Below are 20,342 nucleotides of genomic sequence, written 5' to 3'. Positions count from 1 at the left end.
ATCACCACTGACACTCATCTCCTCCCACTCAACCCCACCTGTACTCTTCTTCACTGCGTGTTGTTTTGGATGGCTGACCACAGGTATTTAAAATCATAAACCTTCACCCTCTCTACTCCTTGCATCTTTACTTTTCTACCTGTTGCCCTCTCATTCACACACATGTATTCTGTCTTTGTTTCTACTGACTTCTCTCTTGAGCATAACTTCACCTCTCCAGGCTCAAAATCCACCACTTTAAACTTTAATACAAGCACTTAAGAGACTTTCATTTCACTTGAATAGGGACTTCAACACTGTACCCTTGGGTTAACGGTTTGATACTCTACCATATAAGCTATCCAGGGTCTGTAGCAGTTGCCTCTACCTTGTTCATCCTGGTGTTTCAAACCTAAACCAAACATCATAGGCTAATTCAAGCAGGGGGAGGATGTTTGTAAAAATAAAATAAAATAAAATAAAATACAAAAAATGAGATTTGTTTTCATTAAATTTTGTTAAGTGGCACAGTCCATCAGTAGTGAGGCCTTAGTGAAAGTCTTAAAAATGAAAATAAAAGTTAAATAAAAATAAATAAATACAAAATAAATGCTCTATTTGTATAAAACATCCAACATAGTTATTTGTGAAAAGACTACTTTAAGCTTCCGATAAAAAAAACAAAAACATTTATATGATGGCAAACTATTTCACGGAGTAACAATAAAACTGTTGGTACTTAATAGAGGGTTAGAGTTAGTGGGTCAAACTCACCACCACTGCGCATGCTCAGATCTAGTTCGACGCCACCTGAGCATCAATTAGCAGGTTGACGGAGAATTAGCAGGTTGAGTAAGTCAGTTTCTACCTAATAACTTTATAATTTATAATTATCAGTTCATGTTTAGACCACTGTGTCGATGAAAAAAGCTCTTCCAGTTTTTCGGCTATTTTTAAAAGGCAGGTTGACTGACTCGCGGCTCTTCGTGGATTTGTGCTGTTTAGGTCTCAACTGCAGTTGCCATTTTGGCGATAATGGCTTCTTCCTCACACCAAGCGCGTGTTTATCATAGTTTGCAGAATGTTTTTAGCATGTTTAGTTCTCAGACAGATGGATTTACGTGAGACTGAAGTTTGTTGACACAAAATATGCGCTAACTTTACTTTGTTGCATGTTAGTGGTAGGATGTTGTCAGACTTTGGTATCTGCTGCTATCATGTAGAGGGTGTTCTGCAAGGAAAACTCGAGCCAGAAAAAAAGGATTTTCGTTAATATTTACAATTTGTTCTTGACTGTTGTAAATACCCTAGAGTGTAACTTAAAGAGTGCAGTTAGCCCTCCGCGCCACCAGAGACCGCTAGTGAAGTTCGTTTTTTCTTAACTAGAAACGTAAAAACATTAACTCTTTGCTAAAGTAAACCTCTGTTTCGTTAGTGAAAATAGCACTTGTATTTAACGTAATGGGCGTGAGTTTGATAACATTAATATATATCAATATAATATAAATTAAGTGTACTACTTGTTTTTTGCTTTTCTGCTTCCTATTGGACGGAAGAGTACCACGTGTCCAGGAACGCAGGAGTTAACCTGCTTGAAAATGACATCGGTTATACATAATCTGATGATCGCGTGGCCTGATATATCATACATTATGTGTTGCTGTGGCCTGAAATAAAAACGAGTTTAGTTTCCGAACCGTGAGTGAGGGAGAGGGTGCGGGGAGTGACTCCGTCTGCTCCGACGTATTCACGGTATCGCTTCTCGGCCTTTTGGCTAAGATCAAGTGTAGTATCTGTTCTTATCAGTTTAATATCTGATACGTCCCCTACCCGGGGACCATATATTAAATTGATTTTTGGAACAGGGAGATGGAATAGGGGCTTGCTCCGTCCACTCCACGCATCGACTTGGTATTGCAGTATCTCCAGGAACGGTGCACCCCCCTAAACATGTGGAAAAAAATGTGGTAAAAGTTTTGCCAGGTGGTTACAGCACCAGTGTATCTAAGACCCCTCACGATTTCTTGTGATTATTATTATATTAAGTTGCAACACAACAATGATGCAAACACATAGTTGCTGCAGACAAAGCAGCACACACGCACACTCTTCCATCTACAGTGGGAAACAAAGCCACATCTACATTTATTGTCTTTAAGTCTTCTATTGATCATTTTCAAATATCCCTTTCTATATATTGGCACATTTATTTCAGTAGAAACAGAAAGCAGCTTGTGATTTAGAGCTATTTCTCATATTTTGTAGGCTTTGTAATATATTATTTAGTTAGTTCAGTCTGTTACTGTTATCCTCTTGGAGCAACTGTAACCCACACAATTTCCTTAAGGATTATTAAATGATTCTGATTAGAGAAGAAAAAGGTGCAGTGCTGGTGGATAATATTTTTATTTTGCTTGCGGTAAATATTTTTATTTTATTTAACCTTCATTTATACAGCTAGTTCCAGTGAGACTAAATGTCTTATTTATAGTAGTCCAGTCTGCTTCTTAACCATCTATTATTTTCTCAAGTAGAACCTGGGTCGTCTTTATGTATTTCACTGAATGTGCCTGAGAGAGAAAATGTTAAACCCTAGTACATGTCTGCCTGTGTCCAGTGACGTATAACAATCTCTTGCTATGAAAACTGTTCTGTTGTTCATGAAACAAGTGGTTGTGTCACCCAGCAGCTCTCTGTGGGCTGTGGGTTTGGTCTTTATGTATATGTTTATTATCCGAAGCGCTTTTCTCTTAAAGTTGGCTCGTTCCTTGGTAAATCTGACTATGACTATATCAGCTGCATCTATTGGGTTATTTTGGTAATAGGTTGATCTATTGATGTTATTTTTACCCATCAATTGTTTCATTTTTCTAAAAAGACCCCAAAACCTTTTGTATTTACGTGACATCTGAAATTGTAATTTTTTTAAAGAAAATATTTTCTTAAATGCCAAAATATATAAATGCGCTCAAGTCAAAGCCAAATAAAGTAAGATAAATATGCAATCTAAAATAAGATATAAAAAATGAAGCTTTACTGTCTTCGTGGAAGGCTTTGAGTTTTTGTTCATGCGTCTGCTTGTTTAAGTGTGCAGTGAATTTCTGTCTGTCAGCCTTTAAAGGAGAATGTGGTGGCTGCAATGCAGCGATGCGAGTATATCAGCAGTCTGAAGTTTGCTTTTGATGCAAAGTTTTTATGCTGCTGCAAACAAGATGTTATGATGGTGTAGACATTAATTAATATTAATAATAATTTAGTGTCCAACATAACGTCACTGCTGCTGTGGTGATGTCAGTGTTTCTTTTCAAAACTGGGCCCTGTGTTTGCTTAATATTGTCAGACTTTTTATTCACACGCTGCTCCTAAATCCCTTTGTATTGCAGGTCTGCTTTTAGTCGCAAATGCAGGTGAAATGCATGCGTTTACATCCTTGAACACATCGGCAGGCTACAGAGCTGGGCATTAAATGAAGCATCGGAGCAAAGACTGGGTTGAGGGTTGTTTATAATCCAATTTTTCAAAATACTTGATGAATCGCTGCAGCCCTATTTCGCTGTAAGAAGTGTAATTCTTGCAAAATGCATGCATTGAAGTAACATTTAAAGTAAGAAAAGGCTTCGGGTCTTCTGTAATAGGTTTTGTATTTGATTTTGGATCTGGACAGTTACTGAGGGTTGCCTGTGAGACGAGGGAGGACAGTAGGAAATATTGATCCAGCTATCACCCCCTCATCATCTTGTTTCCTGTCACTGCAAAAGTGGACAGGAATGCTGCTCTGCGGAATGTCCGATGTAGTTCCAGATATCTGGCTGATAGCAGCATCTCATCTTGACCATTTGGTGCCATTTATTTTTCTCTGCAGCTGTTGTGTATTTCACCAAGCATGACATTTATATTTGTTAGTTCAGGTGTACCACATACTGCCTGGGATGTCCTCTCTAAGAAGGAGAAGCATACTTCTGCAGTCATGGCAGTCCAGGCTTTATGTGCAGAAGGGCCTAAACTCAACTCCAGCTGCAGCATTTGTTGTTGGTCCCTGTGAGCTGCAAGGAGCTCATGCGATGGACTCGTCCTTAATCTGTGTTTTCTGATAGGTCAGTCGATCTTGTCTTTCTCACTGTTATCACTGGTAAACATTCAGGGTACGGCAAACTTACAACCCAGAAAGGAAATGGAATCGCATTGAGTAATCAGATGGCAAAAGCGAGCGTCAGCCAAGAGCAATTAGAATTGAATGCTAATTTGAATGCAGACAGATGTGAATGAATCTCCAATAAAAGCAGTGACAGGTTCAAATACCTTTGTTTGACCTATTGAGTTAGACAATGAGAGTCAAATATTGAAGCTGCAGAATGTAGTTTGAAATTATTAAAGTGAGTGTTCCTGCTCCGGGACAATAGGGGGCAGCATCAGGAAGATAGTAACTGTCCAGCAGCAGAGAACAAAGGAACAGGAAGTGGTTGTGCTGTTAGCAGAAAACGTGTGTGCTTTATGCGTTTTTTCCTTTTTTCTAAACATCAGACGTGAATCAAACAGTTTTCAGCTGCAGTTTGATTTAACTTGGAGTTACTTGAACTTCCTGCAGGTTTGTTGGTGGATTTAAGGAGGTTAAATGGATGAAAAAAGTGATCTTTCAATTAGCTTTTGTTGTGCAGATGCAGCAATGCATGATGGGAAAGACTCCTCGTATTTTATTAAAACTAAATAACCTGATGTGGCTCTGTTGGAAGCTCCTTCCTGTGTATATAAATAGTGTGTAGTCCCAGCCTCCTGCAGGCTGTGTTTGTGTTGATTGTGAGACTGTGAGCACCGTGAGTGTGCAGGGTTTGTGTGTGAAAGAGTCCCCCATGTGTGAGGTGAACAACTCATACTTACCTGGCAGGGGAGATACCATGATCATGAAGGTGGTTCACCCAGGGCGAGGCTCAGCCATTGCACTCCGGTTGTGCTGACCCCTGCGAATTCCCCAAATGTGGGAATCTCGACTGCATAATTTCTGGTAGTGGGGGACTGCGTTCGCGCTCTCCCCTGATCACATGTTCAAAGGAAATAGAAGAAACAGATATAATAGTGTCCTGGTGTTTATCAAGTCTCTGAAAGCTTACTTACAGGATACTTACTTGGCAGGGGAGATACCATGATCACGACGGTGGTTCACCCAGACCCACCATGGCGACATCGACTGCTAACATGACAGGTTCCAGGAGGAATGCTGTGCGTTTTGAGATGCAAGGAAATTGCGAGATGGAACGACTACAGTTCAGCAGGATTGTCCTCCAGAAGGAATTGGGATTTTCTCTAACGCAGATCGACTACATTTTCGGCTTGCCTGGAAAGAAAAGTTATGAGGTGATTTTTGCCACCAATACGTTCTTTGAATTGACTTGATTTACAAGTTTAATAGACTTAAACAATCAAGACCTCAGCTGGAGAATATTAAGATGACACTGTTATCAGGCAGAGAACCCAAAGCTGTGGCAGTGATCATGCATTCGGAATATGTGAGAGTGGAAGATATTAAGACCTGGTTGTCCTTTAAATGTGCGGTGACGAGAGGTTTGGACTTAAAAGACGAAGATGGTATCCGAACAAGAGCATATCGTTTCTGTGTTCACCTGCATAGAGATGAGAACTCACCTCCCCCAATTATCCAATTAGGGGCAATCAGAGGATATGTTTTCTACCCCGGGCAACCCAAGACATGTCGTAAATGTGGCAGCAACGACCATCTAGCCGCATAGTGCAACAGTGTGGTTTGTAAAAACTGTAACAGTGACGAGCACATTGAAAGGGAATGCCCCTTCCCAAGGAAATGTAACCTTTGTGGGGGAGAAGGACTTTTAGGGCATGTCCCCAATCCTATGCAAACAGGGTGAAAAGACCACAGCTGCAGCACTTAGAGGAGATACCAATGCTAACTGGAGGAGGTCCGCAAGCTGATGAAGATGTAAGTAACGACCAAGCCAACGAGCTCCAGCAGGAAGTGGTTGAGGGCCAAACGACCTACAGCTGGGGTGGGGAACGAGTAGATGACCAGCCCTCTCAAGTAACTACACACAAGGATTCAACGACAGTGGTGACAGGGGAGACCACAGGGTTAACGGACGGGAGTGAACAACTATTAAAGACGCAAAGAGTGCCTACGACTAATCCTGACATGCGTGTATCTCAATTAGAAATGGAAACCAAGATACAGGAGGCGAATCAGGAGGAGATGGCATTTCTCTCAGGCACCCAAATTCTTACGCGGCCGTCAACATCCAAAGAGTGCAGAGACCTGCTTGATCTCATGTTCCCTGATCTTTCAACGGTTCAGTCCAAACACATTATCACCCTAGAAGAGGGAGGTTTTTCGTTACCTCCTTGTGACATCGAAGATAACACAACTACCCCCTCTGAATTGTCGCTACAAGTAGGCCTTTATGCAGTGCCGACCTCACATAAACGACAGATAAATACCTCAACAGAGTCTTCTACTGGCAACCTTGATTTGGAAATTCAGGGCCATACAGACCCCTCGCCAATACCCCCACTTCAAGAACAAGTCCCGACACCTACCCAGGGAGCTGCTCAGGAAAACAGGAGGAAAGCAACGACGAGAGAGCACCGACTTCGGTGTGGCTTCCACGGAGGAAAAAAAAGAAGGTGGTAAAGCTATAGTAGAACTCTCAATAAAGTTTTTCAGAGTACGAGTTTTATCTGAAGCATGTACAAACTGATATGAATCTTTAATAGGGCTGTCAAAATTGAGAGCAAACAAAACAACTGCTGTACAATTCAGTCCGCCATCTTAGTTGAATTGGTCACATGACTGCATCGTATGACATCGTTTTCGAAAGCCTCCGTTTTCACAGTCCACACTGTGACACAAAAACAGTGATTTCAAATGTATCCACTTTCGAGAGCGTTTTCAAAAAGCTTAGTTTTCCTTGACCAAAAATGCCGTCTCATTGTGGACAGAAGGCCAAAATGAAGACAAAAAGATGCGTTTACAAACAAAAACGGATTAGTGTGGACATGGTCTGAGATGCAGACAATCCAGACTTGGGTCTACAGTCAAGAGACATCTTATGGAAGCACAGAAACAGTTCATGAGTGAAGGGATAAGATGGGTTAATTTCAATATAGGTGGTTTACTCTTGCTATAAAGCGAGAGTAAACCAGACCCTGCAGGAACTCGCAGCACTCCTACATTTCTCCATCTTGAAAGTTTGTGGACAAGACACAGTTGGCACAACTCATGAAAAACAAAGAAAGACAACTTTGGAAACCAAAAACACAAACTTAACACTTTAAGTCAATATCCAGACCATCTGGAAAAGAACAGGAGGATGGCTAACTAAAGCCAGCCAGAATAAGTAGGCGATGAATGTATTAGATGGGGACCTCAAACAGAAAACCGGAAAAGGATGTGCTACTCAGAAGACTCATGTTTCTCATATCTCCACAGCAGCCTTCCATAGTTTATCTCAACACCACTACAGAAACGGTAATAAAGATTAATAAATGAACGCTATCTGAAGCAAAGCAAATTGGGAAAACTGTTAAAGAGGCCCTTTACAGTGCTAGAATTTCTTTGTCCAACCTCAACATTAAAGAAAAGCCCATCACATCCCTGAGTAAAGGCCAAAACATCGACGTACTACCAGCTGACTGGAAAGGTGCATAATTCCTCAGACCCAGCAACATTTATGAGGTCTTAAGGGAGACCTCACAAGCAGCTACAAAGTAATTAATTGCAAAAGTCATTAAAACCTCTAAGCAAATAAGCCATTTACCACCCAACATACCACCGCCTTTATTCTGGAGATACTCAAAGTCCATATATCTGAGTGCACTGATCCACAAAGGAGGAGTCCTACTTTTAATAATAAAAACCACCAAACACCTCGTCACCATCTTGACTACACATGCCACACATCAAAGACTCAGACTTCACCAATAAGGTGTGTAAGCTTACTCTACATGAAACCATAGCATCCTTTGATATCATCTCACAGTTGTAAGCCTACAATTGAGCCAGTGCAGATGCAGTCCGAAAACGATTAGAGGGAGTCAACTCCTCACACGACAGGACTAGCTTTACCTCCAATCAGTATCCTGTTAGACGTTGTAAACATGCACGACAGACCCAGTGGCATTGTGATAATTTTTACTTCTTTAATGACGGCTGCTGGACACACACGGCTGCAGCTGTCCCACTGCCAGCTCAACATAACAACAACGTTAACTCAAAACCCAGGCTTTTAAGTTGGCGAGGCGTGATTGCAGATGCCGCACAGGTGCGTCCATTGCACTCTCCTGACCTTGAACACCTTATGATCAGATGCAGACCCTTTTATCTGCCCAAGGAATTTACAGTGGTATTCGGTACCGCTGTTTATATTGTGTGTCTCCCCCCCCCCCCCCCTTAATTTAACTGCACACTTCTATATACTCATGTAAAACTGAGGAGCACAAGCCAAATAATTTCATTATGGGCAAATGTGGCTACACTGTACATGATAATAAAACTTGAAACTTGAACTACACCACCGGGCAGAAAACGTTCCCTCTAAGGCAAAAGGTAAAGTAAAGGAACACACACAGAAAGAAAGCTCTTAAAATGTGGTTATCCCAACTGGGCCTTCATCAAATTTGGGAAGCTGCACAGGAAAAAAGGTCAGACACCAACTTGGTAGAAACACAGTAACAGGTGGAACAATTTTCTCATCCCTTATGTAGCAGGTTTTTCAGAGAAATTCAGGAGAATTTTCACCAAGCATGACATCCCAGTGTACTACAGACCCTAGCCACACACTTGCACAAAAACTGATTCATGCCATGGACAAAACTCCCAACTACAAGCTTAGCAACAGTAGTGTATGCTGTGCAGTGCAACGGGGAATCCTGAGTTCTAAATTGGAGAAACAAAGCAGTCACTTCATAAATGTAAGACACAGCATAGAAGAGCCACTTCGATAGGACAAGACTCAGCTATACAGAGAAGACAGGCCGTTCAAGAGAAGAGTGAACGACCATCATTGAACAGAGGGCGGGTGGTTTACAACACCAGCTATCAGCCACCTACAAGGCAGTCCTTTCAATCCTTCCCAGGCACTTCAACCCCCATTCACACCTTACCTCAGATAGCTATTGAAGCTATCTGAGGCTGTGTTTCACCTGTTGACCCCAGGATTAAAAATGACTCGCACCTTTAACACCTTGGCTCTTGTGATGACTCACATTATAAACAGAATAATCATAATCATAGTCACAGGGGCGATCGTGGCTCAAAGAGTTGGCAGTTCGTCTTGTAACCGGAAGGTTGCCGTTCGAGCCCCGGCTCAGACAGTCTTGGTCGTTGTGTCCTTGGGCAAGACACTTCACCTGCCGCCTACTGGTGATGACCAGAGGGGCCGATGGCGTGATAGGCAGCCTCGCTTCTGTCAGTCTGCCCCAGGGCAGCTGTGGCTACAACTGTAGCTGCCTCCACCAGTGTGTGAATGTGAGAGTGAATGAATAGTGGAATTGCCCCGAAAAGCGCTACATAAATGCAATCCATTATTATTAATAAATAACGTAAAATAACGTGTTGAAAACGGAGTAGGAAAAAGTAACGCTTATTTAAAATCCTAAACTGTTTCATGACATGCAATTTTAATTTCTCTTTGCTGTTTGATGTGCAAAACTCTTTATTTGGTGTCTGAACACAGCAACAGTTTTTCCTGAGTATAAAAACAATTGTGCCCCTTTGAGCAATATGGCTCATTTGAAAGCCATTTGAAAGAGCAAAATTTTGTATTGTGGTCTAGACAACCCAAAATGTGATGTGCCCAGTGTGGATGCCAGGTTCTAGGAGGTTAATTTAATTCAGTGAGTTTGGTCAGTGAGCTACCAGAATAATATAATTTGTACATTTATTTCTGACAATTTAAGACCAAAGAGTTGCTGAATGATTTTCAATAACTGCACCAGCATTTCTTCATCATGCAGAAAAAATGAGATGCACAGTGTGGAAATTGCACTTTTTTTTTCTTATATGAAGGTATCCTGAAGATTGAATGTGCAGTTAAGCTTGAGTCACAGGCTAGTTCCAATGGTCCAGCTTACTTAAGACCAACATTGGCTGTAAATGGCCCACAATGTAAAATAAGTTTGAAATCTCTTGAGTTTCCACCACATGGTTAGGAAATGAACATGTCTTTTATATCAGGGATGCATTTACTGATAGAATAAAGACAGTATCTGCACAGCTTGTCTATTAAAGTTGATCTGTTACATCAGCACAAGGGGACATTAAAAAACAAACATTGATTTACAACATTGTTTTTGTTTGTTTTTTAATCAAATTAAAACTGTTTGTCTCAACAGGAGGTTTTATGTTTAAATTTCAAAAAGAAAGCTTTATCATGCTTTTGATGAGCCTACTGTTTTTAGTGTCGTGCTCTACCATTAAGATTAACTGTGAGTTAAATTTAATATGGAGAGATTTAGTTACTGTCAATGTTATTATTCATAATCTTTAAAACAATTTGTTTCCAAAAATTTGACAGTAGGTATAAATAAGGATATGGCATATCCTCATATTATATCAGCAGTACATTTTAAAATTTTTGTTTGTGTGTTTGTTTAAAGTTGACAAACGATCTGTGAGTCCACAGGGTTGCATCAGCGGGCTTTTTGGAAAATTCAGGGTTAAAATTAAACTAAATCAAGGAAGTGCAAGCAAAACTACAAGATCATATTAGATATACTGACTACTTATGAAACCATACACGTGCTTAGCTAATGTGGAGCCAATTGTTGTAGTCATTAAGAAATGTAGCAGTTATAAGTACATCAGCTTTTCTGCTTTGGGACTTAAAGTGGGACGTTCTTGCTGTGGTAATTCTTCATTTTGGTCGTTTTATTTTGTAAATATTCACCGGACGTTTCCGGCTTCGCTGTTGAAGTCACAGTGCGCAGCTGCGGTAGTCGCTTTGCAGTGGTGGTTGGTTTCTTTTGCTTTTGTAGCCGCTCATCTTGCGGCAGAGCCATGTGGAAGCGCCCCTGATGATCGTCTGTTCGGCTTTGTAAAGAGTTTGAATCGCAGAAATCAAATTGAACTGTGACGATACGACGTCTGGCTTCAGTTCGACGCGGCTGAAGTTCGTCTTAGAAGCGGAATCAGAAATCATCGGACGAAGGTAAGATCGGGCTAACGCGTGCTACCGCCATTGTTTATAGGCAAGCGCGGACCAAGGCCTCGAGTAATTCCGAAAATAACTGCTCGCACGTATGCACCAAACTCAACAAGATCTGCTTTTTATGTTTTACTTGTAGCCGATTAGCTTATTTGCGTGCATAAAGTTGGTATTTAAAAGTGTGTTGTTGAACTGGAAGTGGCGTGGCCTTCCGTCTGTGAGACGTACACGGAGGTTAGCGCCGGTTTCCTGAACGGATACCCAGCGGTGTTCGCTTAAAAACACGCGAGAGACAAACGATCGTATTGTACAAGACGCCGGTGAGTTACACAGATCGATCAGCGAATATAGTTTAATCCAACCGCATCGGAGGCCCTCGGGGCCTGGCCGTTATCAGATATATAGATGTAGTGAACTTCAAAAAGCTACCGGTCCGGTTAATAAATGACGAGCGTCGTACCTGCGTGTAAAAGATGACCTTAGTAAAAGCATTGATGGATAAAGGTTCTTTCAAGTACCTGATACAAAAGAAGACGAAACGAAACAATGAAACGGACATGAACAACCCAAGTCAGACACACAATCACCCCAATGGCTGTGCGAATATGATTTTTTTTTTAAGCGGTTTTTAACCCACCTCGGAATCAATAAAAGAAAGCCTTTATGTAGCCAGTATGCCAAATTTCTTATCTCTGCGTTTTTAAACGAGTAAGAGGCATTAATATACTGGGTGCTTTGCTTTCCAAAGCTTTAAAATTTACAAAAAATGTAAAAGCGTTAACAGTTTGCATCATTTCCATCTTAAAAATAACACATCTTAACGAGTAGTAGTTGTAAATTAGAACACAAGCACCTGGAAACCAAGGCTACGATTCTTGGGGTGGAAATATCTGGAGCAGTGATAAGAGTTTCTGTTTTGTTAGAATTTAACTTTAGGAAATTGGCGTTTAACCAAGTGTGGAGAGCTCCTTAGGTCAGCAAGAACAGGACAGATGCATGTCACTGGATATAGATGGCAAATGTTTTTAAAATTAGCAATTATCTGTCCAAGAGGTGTAGATCCTTCTGGGTCGCCACAGGATAAGGCAGCCTTTTTCTCCAAGAAATGGCGACAAGATAACTGTCTGCAGGACACCAGTTGAACACACCGACCACTTGATATTACCTACTTGTACAGTATCAAAACGTGTATAGTATAATTTGCTCCTGAGCCCGTCAAAGTGTCACTTACTTTTTCTACCTTTCCAGAAAAGGGAAATCCTGCTCAGCTCTAACCTTTTCTAAAATCTGTGGGAAATAAGGCGGTAAAGATTGATCCTGGCTACAATTGTTTTCAGCCAGGGTGGAACAATGGCATGCTTAAAATAGGTGGAACAGTGTCAGGCCCACCACATGTGGGGCAATCATAGCTCAAGAGTTGGGAGTTCGCCTTGTAATCGGAAGGTTGCCGGTTCGAGCCCCGGCTTGGACAGTCTTGGTCGTTGTGTCCTTGGGCAAAACACTTCACCTGCTGCCTACTGGTGTTGGCCAGAGGGGCCGACGGCGCGATATGGCAGCCTCGCTTCTGTCAGTCTGCCCCAGGGCAGCTGTGGCTACAACTGTAGCTGCCTCCACCAGTGTGTGAATGGGTGAATGACTGGGTGTGTAAAGCGCTTTGGGGTCCCTAGGGGGGGCTAGTAAAAGCGCTATACAAATACAGGCCATTTACATGAGGTCCTACTGCATTAAACATTTTTAAAAATGGTGATGTGGGAAGTACTCCTGCAGAGCTTGATGACAAGTTTAATTTCACACATGTGATCAGTTGCCAAGGTTACAGGAAACACCGGGAAGATGTTTGAATCCGAAATGGCTGAATTTTGCTTTAAAATTAAAAGGATGTGATTGATCTTTGTTTAAAGGTGTAGGGTGTTTCTGGCACGCTGTAAGATTGCAGCTCAATTATGGCACTTTAACATCTCACTGTTCCTTCAAACAGCCTTGGTGTGCTGCAATACAGTTTCCCCCCCAGTTTAGATACAGCTGGTTGATTCAAGTATCTGCAGGGACCCTTTCTATAGTTCCAAACCATGCCAGCAAAATATACCAGAGCTATCAGGTCCCCCTCGGTAAACCTGGGTTTATAATCACTTTTCCAACTGTCTTTATGTATGCAATATTAACCAAACTAGATAAGCATTAGATACAACTAAAATAAGATACCCAGATAGTAGGAGACACAAAACACAGTCGCTAATTCAGGAAACCTGATCTCTACATGTAGGTAATTATAAAGCCAGTGGTAAAAGCTCACCTTTAGATTTAAGTGTAAATTTTTGGAAAGGGCAGGAGGACCACACCTGAGGATTTAATGATGCATTCACATGAAACACAAAGGGATATTTCGCCTTGTGTCACTCACATGAATACGGTTGTTGAAAATCTGTCCTCCCCCCAACAGCCCGCAGGACAAGGAGGGCAAGCAAAAGCTTTTAGAACTTGCCATTAAGTCCTTCAATTTCATGAGTCATTTCGTGAGAGTGAATGAATAGTGGTATTGTAAAACGCTTTGGGTGCCTTGAAAAGCGCTATATAATTCCAATCCATTATTATTATTATTATTATTATTGACTTTGTCAATGAAAAGTTGAGCTATTGTGCTCCGGCTGCTAACCTGAAGTTTAAAAAAAGGAAAGATTCTGACACACTTCCACGCAGCAGTCATGTACTAATTGTAACATCTGGCACAAAACAAGCATATTCTAGAAATTTCAACCTTTCCTATATATAATTTTAAAAAGTTAAATCTGAGTAAATTTGATGGGACACAACAGTTTACTCCATTTAATCTTATTTCCCAAATGTAGAGGGACGTTTTTTATAAAAATGTATTCTTCTCACTATGATCCCCGTCTTAAATATATTCACCATCTCCCTGCAGGTGAGAAAAAATGTCCTACTACTCATCCTCCCGTAGCTCGTCTCGGGCCACTGACTGTAAAGTGTACGTCGGTGACCTGGGCAATGGCGCTGCAAAGGGGGAGCTGGAGCGAGCCTTCAGTTATTACGGCCCACTGAGAAGTGTGTGGGTGGCCAGGAACCCTCCTGGGTTTGCCTTTGTGGAGTTTGAGGATCCCAGAGATGCAGAAGATGCTGTCAAAGGCATGGACGGAAAGTGAGTAAATGGTTTCCTTGGACTGGTCTCGTGTGTGTCACGTACAGGGTGTTTCTTTTCTTCTTTTTTTTTTCTTTAATTATTCTGTGCTTAACAGTGAAAAACTGATTTCTTTTGCTCAGGATCCTCTGTGGTTCCCGTGTTCGTGTGGAGATGTCAACAGGCCTCTCCAGAAAGGGCCGTGGGCGGCCAAGCCGTCGCCAGTTCGACCCCAACGATCGGTGTTACCAGTGCGGGGACAGGGGTCACTACGCCTATGACTGCTACCGCTTTAGCAAGCGAGGCCGTCGCAGCAGGTGAAGTGAAAGCATGTTTCATTTGAAGGCTTGTGTAGCTCGTTTACCATTTTGTACCATTATAAAACCAGTGCCATGTTATGGATGACTAATGCGGTTGGACTTGTTTCTTATTTGTCATTGCAGGTCTCGCTCTCGATCGCGATCCCGCTCCAGATCAAGGTCCCGCGGGCGCCGCTACCGCTCTCGCTCCCGCTCCCGCAGCCGCAGCAGGTATGCTGACGCACAGACACACCTTGTGATATGTCAACAAGAAAATCTGGTTGTGGTAGATTTGAAAAGGCCAACGTCTAAATGTGCTCATCACTGTGTCGGCGTGTGGTTATTGCAATCTCTTAAGCTGTGTAATTTTTCTGCTGTTTATTCTGCCAACTCTGTTGTGCAAACTTTTATTTATTTATGTTTTTAGGAGCCGACGCAGATCGCCATCCTATTCCAGACGCAGGAGCAGGTAAGAATAGTTTCCTATGATAAGTGAAGATGAGTAGCTGCTGCTAATTCAGTTTCTCAGAGGCTGAAACTGACTTAAAGTTGGTCTTTAACAACATATGCCTACTATGCAACTAAAGTTGTGTGAAATGTTAAGCCTTCAATTATTTAAAATACAACTATTTTGGTCATTATTGAAATCTTAATATTTTAGCCCAACTTAACTTAAAAAACTTCAATATCATGTATTTCTAAAATTTCTAAACAAATCTTTTAGCAGGGCATTTACTTAATCTTTAAATGTAAAGGTAAAGACTCAATAAAAACAATTAAAAAGACGTGTGGGGCGGGACAAGCTGGTTTTACGGGCATGCACCAACTGTAACAGGACTGTAGCCGTGTCGCTGTAGATACTGGCACTTGAGGTCTCTTGTAGCTGTTGCTACTCAAATAAGGAAAACATCCTAAACAACTCAGAATCAGAGCTGGTATAGGAGTAAATTATTTGAAATGATAAAGCTTTCTTCACTCTCTGATTGAGCATCAGTTTTCTCTAGAAAGTCTCAACTTTTCCAGCTCACACTTTGTATAATTTGCTGATCTGAGCCCTTGGACTGATATTGAAAGCAAAACGACACCAAAACGCAACAGCCTGGGTCTGCCTCTGCTGCAGGAAAGAAGTGCAGCAGTGAGGAGAGCCGCAGGCAGCAGCCTCAGGAGACCTGTACAGTTGTAGGGCGAGTGGTGTGCATCACTGAAAGCAGATCACATTACAGGGTTTCCTTGGTCACCGTGCACAAAACACAGGTAGTCCACAGAGAGTTGAGCCAAACGTCTTCTGTAATCGTGCTTAACATCCTGTTATGTTTTGGCTGTTTGTTTTTCAAACATTTTAAACCTGAGCAAATTTAAAAACACTTCTAAAAGTGTTAAACACAAAGTTTTATGACCATCTTACATCAAACACTGATGACGGGCGTGTCGTTAAAACTGGTTACAAAGTGTGGTTATTGTAGCATATGGACATTTGTCTGTGATACTGAAACCTCTTTAAGAAACAAGTTGAAGAGTAATTACTGGGTGTTCCTGCTGTTCTCTAAAGTTTTATTGAAATCGCTGCTTTTTGTTTTGTGACATCAGGTCTGGATCCCCTGCCCGCTCAAAGTCCAGGACTCCAGCCAGAAGGTGAGTTGTCCACAGCTATTCTTATCCCAAACTCACTGTTAGAGAGACGTAGTGAATTTGTTTGCTGCTCTGATGTTGTGCTCTCACCGCTGCGCTGTTACATGAGAAATTACATTTGTATGTCACTCGGTTCTTCCCTGTAAATCACTTTTCTCAGTGGTAACATGGACTCGCTGTGCTTTTCATGTTAATATATGGATGGTGTAGTGATAATGAACAAGCATTATTAATGGTGATGGCCACTTCAGTAATACATTATTTAAAAAATGGTTGACTTGGTCGACGCTTACGGGCTACTGTTACAGTGGAACACACTACTACTGCCAAAAGGGGGCAGTAATGCGGCTGTAATATCTAAATAAATAAATGACATTGGACAAGTCTTCAAGCATCCTCCATCCTTCCTTAGTATTTAGAACTTGACACTCTGGTGTTTTAGCTCCACAAACTTCAGGGTCACTTCTCTCAATTACCAACTTTTCTAAGAACTAATCGACTGCAGCACAGGTGTGTAACAGGTGGTGAGTTTAGATCAGAATCAGAAAGACCCAAGGGGCAATTAAGAATGGCATGCAGCAGGAAAAACCTTCAAAGGTGTGTGTGTGTGTGTGTGTGTGTAACGAAGGTGAGGCTCAGTACAAACTCTGCCAGGTAAAGGGAGCATGTCGCAGGTGTGCCATGACTGGGCAGAAATTAAATGGCCGTTAGGTGGGAGCGATCTTCAAAGACTAGAGGAATGGTTTAGAGTGAGGATCGAATAGTATTCTGGTTCGACAGATGCCTGTCCTTTATTATAACAGGCTTGCAAGATGAGTTGAACTTCTTGAAGTGTTTAACAGAACTCAGCTGAGCAGGGAAATACAGCTCTGCAGTCACATTTACATGTGTCTGCAGATATAAGATCGTCTTTATCACCTGAAGGTGTCTAAAATATTTTCTGTCTTTAATCAGTCGTTCCAGGTCTCGTTCTCGGTCCGGTTCTGCTCCCAGAGGGCGCTCTGCGTCTAGATCCCGGTCACGTTCTCAGTCTGCTAACCACAAGAGGAACAGGTAAGCCCTTGCTCTAGATGTTCTCTCTCACTTGGGCAGGGTGTAGACAGTTTGAGTTTCTGATGCTTAGTCTTTTTTTTTTTCTTTAAACCAAAACATAATCTAAGTTTTAGATCAAGAATAACAGATTTTAGATATCTTGCGTTCCTGCTGAGGGTCAGTTAAGTTTTTCCACCTTAGCCAGAGTAAGGCAGGGAATTAAATAGACCCTTCTCCCAACTGGAAGCGGCATGCTGCTGTCAGCCGACCACCACGGGATGGCGGGATGACGAGATGGACGACCTCCGAGATCCGTCAGCCTCTTCAGCACAGAGAGATCTTCTGCCTCCGCTGCCAGCAGTGGAGTGGGTGGGGTTTAGGACAGGGATCCCGGCCCTCTGGCTGGTCTAGGGAGGTATACCTAGAGGAATGACTGGATCTCTTTCCTGTGCTCTCTTTTTCAGCTCTTGATGGCTCTGTATTGTCAGCGCTTTGCAGCTTGGCTCTTAATCAGGCCTTTACCCTGAAAAGAAAGCACATGAAAGACTACCTCTGCTCTTGCCTTCCTTTGATATTTTCCTCACTGATGTACCTTGGTCTAAATTTATCTTAAGCTGACAGAATTATTACTTTTTAAAAATTTACTGGATTGACAAGTGTTAAACAAAGAATTTAATGTTTTTATTCTTTCTTAAAATTGACTGAATCTGGCTCTATCAAAAGAGGAAAAAGTAAAAACAGCTACTAGCAGAGATCAGACAAAGCGACGCCGTAGGTGTGACTTGCGGTAAGCATCTTTGCAGCACAGTTTGTTTATTTTTCATATTTTCTTTAAAGCGTGTGGTGGGAGCTGAGCACTGCACTGACACCGCAGCTGATCCCAGGCCCAGGGTCTGCCAGCTGGCGGTGTGTACGTCCTGCGGGAGGTTGACTAAGCGCTGACCTGAGATCAGCCTTCGCCTGCATCTGGTGTTAGACAGCGAGAAAGAGGTCGACCTACCGACCGAACCCTCCCCACAGTGAATGGGTGTCTGTTCCAACCGACGCACACGCTCAGACGAGATCAGCCCGTGCACACATACAGTTGCTCGACTAGAGTCACCCAGCCAGCCAGCCTTCAGATGTACCAGAGGGCTGACCCACACAGATCACAGTTCGGCATTTTTAAATCCATTACCTACCTACCAGACCCCCCTACCTACCTACCAGAGTTCTTCGCCTCTGTCTTAGCTTCTGAAAGTGAGAGAGCTGACGAGAGATCAGTCTTCAAGAGCCTCCCAGCGCAGTGTATCTCCAAGTTGTAGTCATCCGTCCTTCAGTCCTTTCATCCTTCGCTTCTCTGTACTTGTTGTTTCTGCCACTGTCTCCAAAGGTAACCAAAAATCAAACCCCCTGACAAGCTCATGTTGATGGTGAAAAGAAACATTTGCAGGCTTGATGTAGTCTGAAAAAAAAATGGTGTTTTGTAGAAGTTAAAGTTGATCCTTTTTAACAAGCATGCTCATAGTACGTAAGTGTGTCTGCATGTGAGAGCGCTTGGACGAGTGAGTGAAAGACAAACAGGCACCATGAATATTAGTGGGATTATGTGTCTGATACGTTTTTCTCACCGTGTCTCACCTGTTGCCTCATCGTTACCATTAGAAGCAACTTGTCTGTGTTTGTAGGTAAGGGGAGGATTGAGTTCTGCATTTCTTAGAGCACAAATGCCGCTAACCAGCAGCTCTAGAAGCAAAACATGAGACAGTGTCAATCAAAGACCTGCCATTTATTTCAATGAGCGTTTGCTCTGGGGGTTCAATTATGAATTTAGCTTTTGAACATAGATAGCTATTTCTGAAAAGATTAGAGGCAGATGACATGAAGTGTACCTGAGAGGTCAAGGGTTGTTGTTATGAATGTTAACACCTGTCCGAACTTTCTTCCACCCCTCCCCTGCGGCGGGCTAATTCCTCTTCCTTTCTGTTTCAGTCGTTCCCGTTCGGCAACTCCAAACCGAAGCCCTACTCCAGCAGACGACTGAGCGAAGGCGACTATTTGCCCCCCCCCACCCCCCCTCCCTCCACTGTCCCTAAGACAAACCCTTAACCCCTGCACCCTCTCTGCTTTTACACCCTGGCAGCAACTTTTTTTTTTTCTTGTTGTTTTTGAATTTGTCTGTCTTGTCCCGGTTTCGTGCGGTTTTTCTCCCCAGGGCTGTAGTCTATGTGCATCCTTGTTTGAGATGTAATCAGTACATCAGATAAAAACAAATTTTCCACTAGATACAGATTGTTTTAAATGTTGCTGTTGCTGTGTAGGCCATGTTTCTTTTCCTTTTTTCCCCAACACTGTTTTGTAAGAAGGTAATGTTGAATGTTGAAGATTACTTTTAGCAGTAATTTGAGGATCTCCGTGGAGTAAATGGATGAATTTCTGAGAACCAAGAAGCCATTTTTTCTTGGGAAAGGAAAAAAAAAAGGTTCCCCATTGAAAATTTGTAAATGTTGTTGTTTGATGCCTGGGTTGATCTGTTTAGTTCCTGATTATGATGGCAGAGGGAGATAATTGCCAGCTTGCATGCCTTTAAATATGATGCAACATTCCTGTTGTTTTATTTTTCGTTTTTTGGTTTTTTTGTTGCACATCCTTTGTGATAAAATCAGATCAGCATCACTGTGTGCAGCGGGAGTTTCCTCCTCTGGTTTGTCCCCATCACTTGATTTTAAAACAAATGCAGTTGTTCAGGTGGATTTCTGACAGGGCTCCTTCAACAGTTTCTGCTCTTCCTGGCTTATATGGTGACAGTGGCAGTTTTATTTTTCAATAAATCTCTTCGACAAACATTAGTGTCCTGTTTATTTTCATACATTTGACTAATACTAATAAAGAGTGAAATGTGTCTACAGTAAATCAAGATGTTTCAGCAAAGGTTTACACCAACTCTGTGCCAGCATTAGTATGGGTCAGGCACGTGCAGAGGGGGGGGCGGAAGGGGCTTGAGCACCTGCCCCTTTCCTGATGGGTTCCCAAAGTGCCCTTTTGTTGAGGCAATTGTTATTTTTTATTTTTTATTTTTTTTTATGTGTGTGTGTGCGTGCGGAGTCCTGTCTGTGCCCCTTCAAC

The 20,342-nt window shown here is 42.1% G+C and overlaps 1 protein-coding gene and 2 non-coding genes across 6 annotated transcripts; all 3 read left to right on the top strand.

Moving 5' to 3' along the window:
• The first annotated feature begins 760 nt into the window (after positions 1–760).
• srsf7a (serine and arginine rich splicing factor 7a) lies at positions 761–20,060 on the top strand. Of its 4 annotated transcripts, XR_014868659.1 has the most exons (9): positions 10,913–11,147; positions 14,065–14,298; positions 14,421–14,594; positions 14,721–14,807; positions 15,004–15,045; positions 16,164–16,208; positions 17,160–17,258; positions 18,075–18,609; positions 19,209–20,060. XR_014868659.1 is itself a non-coding variant. In XM_085130556.1 (8 exons), exons 2-8 carry the CDS (start codon positions 14,075–14,077, stop codon positions 18,166–18,168), a joined length of 765 nt encoding a protein of 254 aa, XP_084986682.1. In that variant the 5' UTR covers positions 761–831; positions 14,065–14,074; the 3' UTR covers positions 18,169–20,060. The 4 variants fall into 4 exon arrangements, 3 of the variants coding, with proteins under 3 accessions (XP_084986682.1, XP_084986681.1, XP_084986683.1); XM_085130556.1 differs by lacking the exon at positions 10,913–11,147 and adding an exon at positions 761–831 and having other exon boundaries at positions 18,075–20,060; XM_085130555.1 differs by having other exon boundaries at positions 18,075–20,060.
• On the top strand, positions 1,734–1,924 carry LOC146503882 (U2 spliceosomal RNA). The gene has a single exon (XR_014869005.1). It is a non-coding gene; the product is annotated as a U2 spliceosomal RNA (small nuclear RNA).
• On the top strand, positions 4,847–5,010 carry LOC146503881 (U1 spliceosomal RNA). Its single transcript, XR_014869134.1, has one exon. It is a non-coding gene; the product is annotated as a U1 spliceosomal RNA (small nuclear RNA).
• Positions 20,061–20,342: the final 282 nt, after the last annotated feature.

The sequence above is a fragment of the Neolamprologus multifasciatus genome, chromosome 14, assembly GCF_963576455.1.
Source record: "Neolamprologus multifasciatus chromosome 14, fNeoMul1.2, whole genome shotgun sequence".
Lineage (NCBI taxonomy): Eukaryota > Metazoa > Chordata > Actinopteri > Cichliformes > Cichlidae > Neolamprologus > Neolamprologus multifasciatus.
This window is presented reverse-complemented; position numbering and strand designations above follow the sequence as displayed.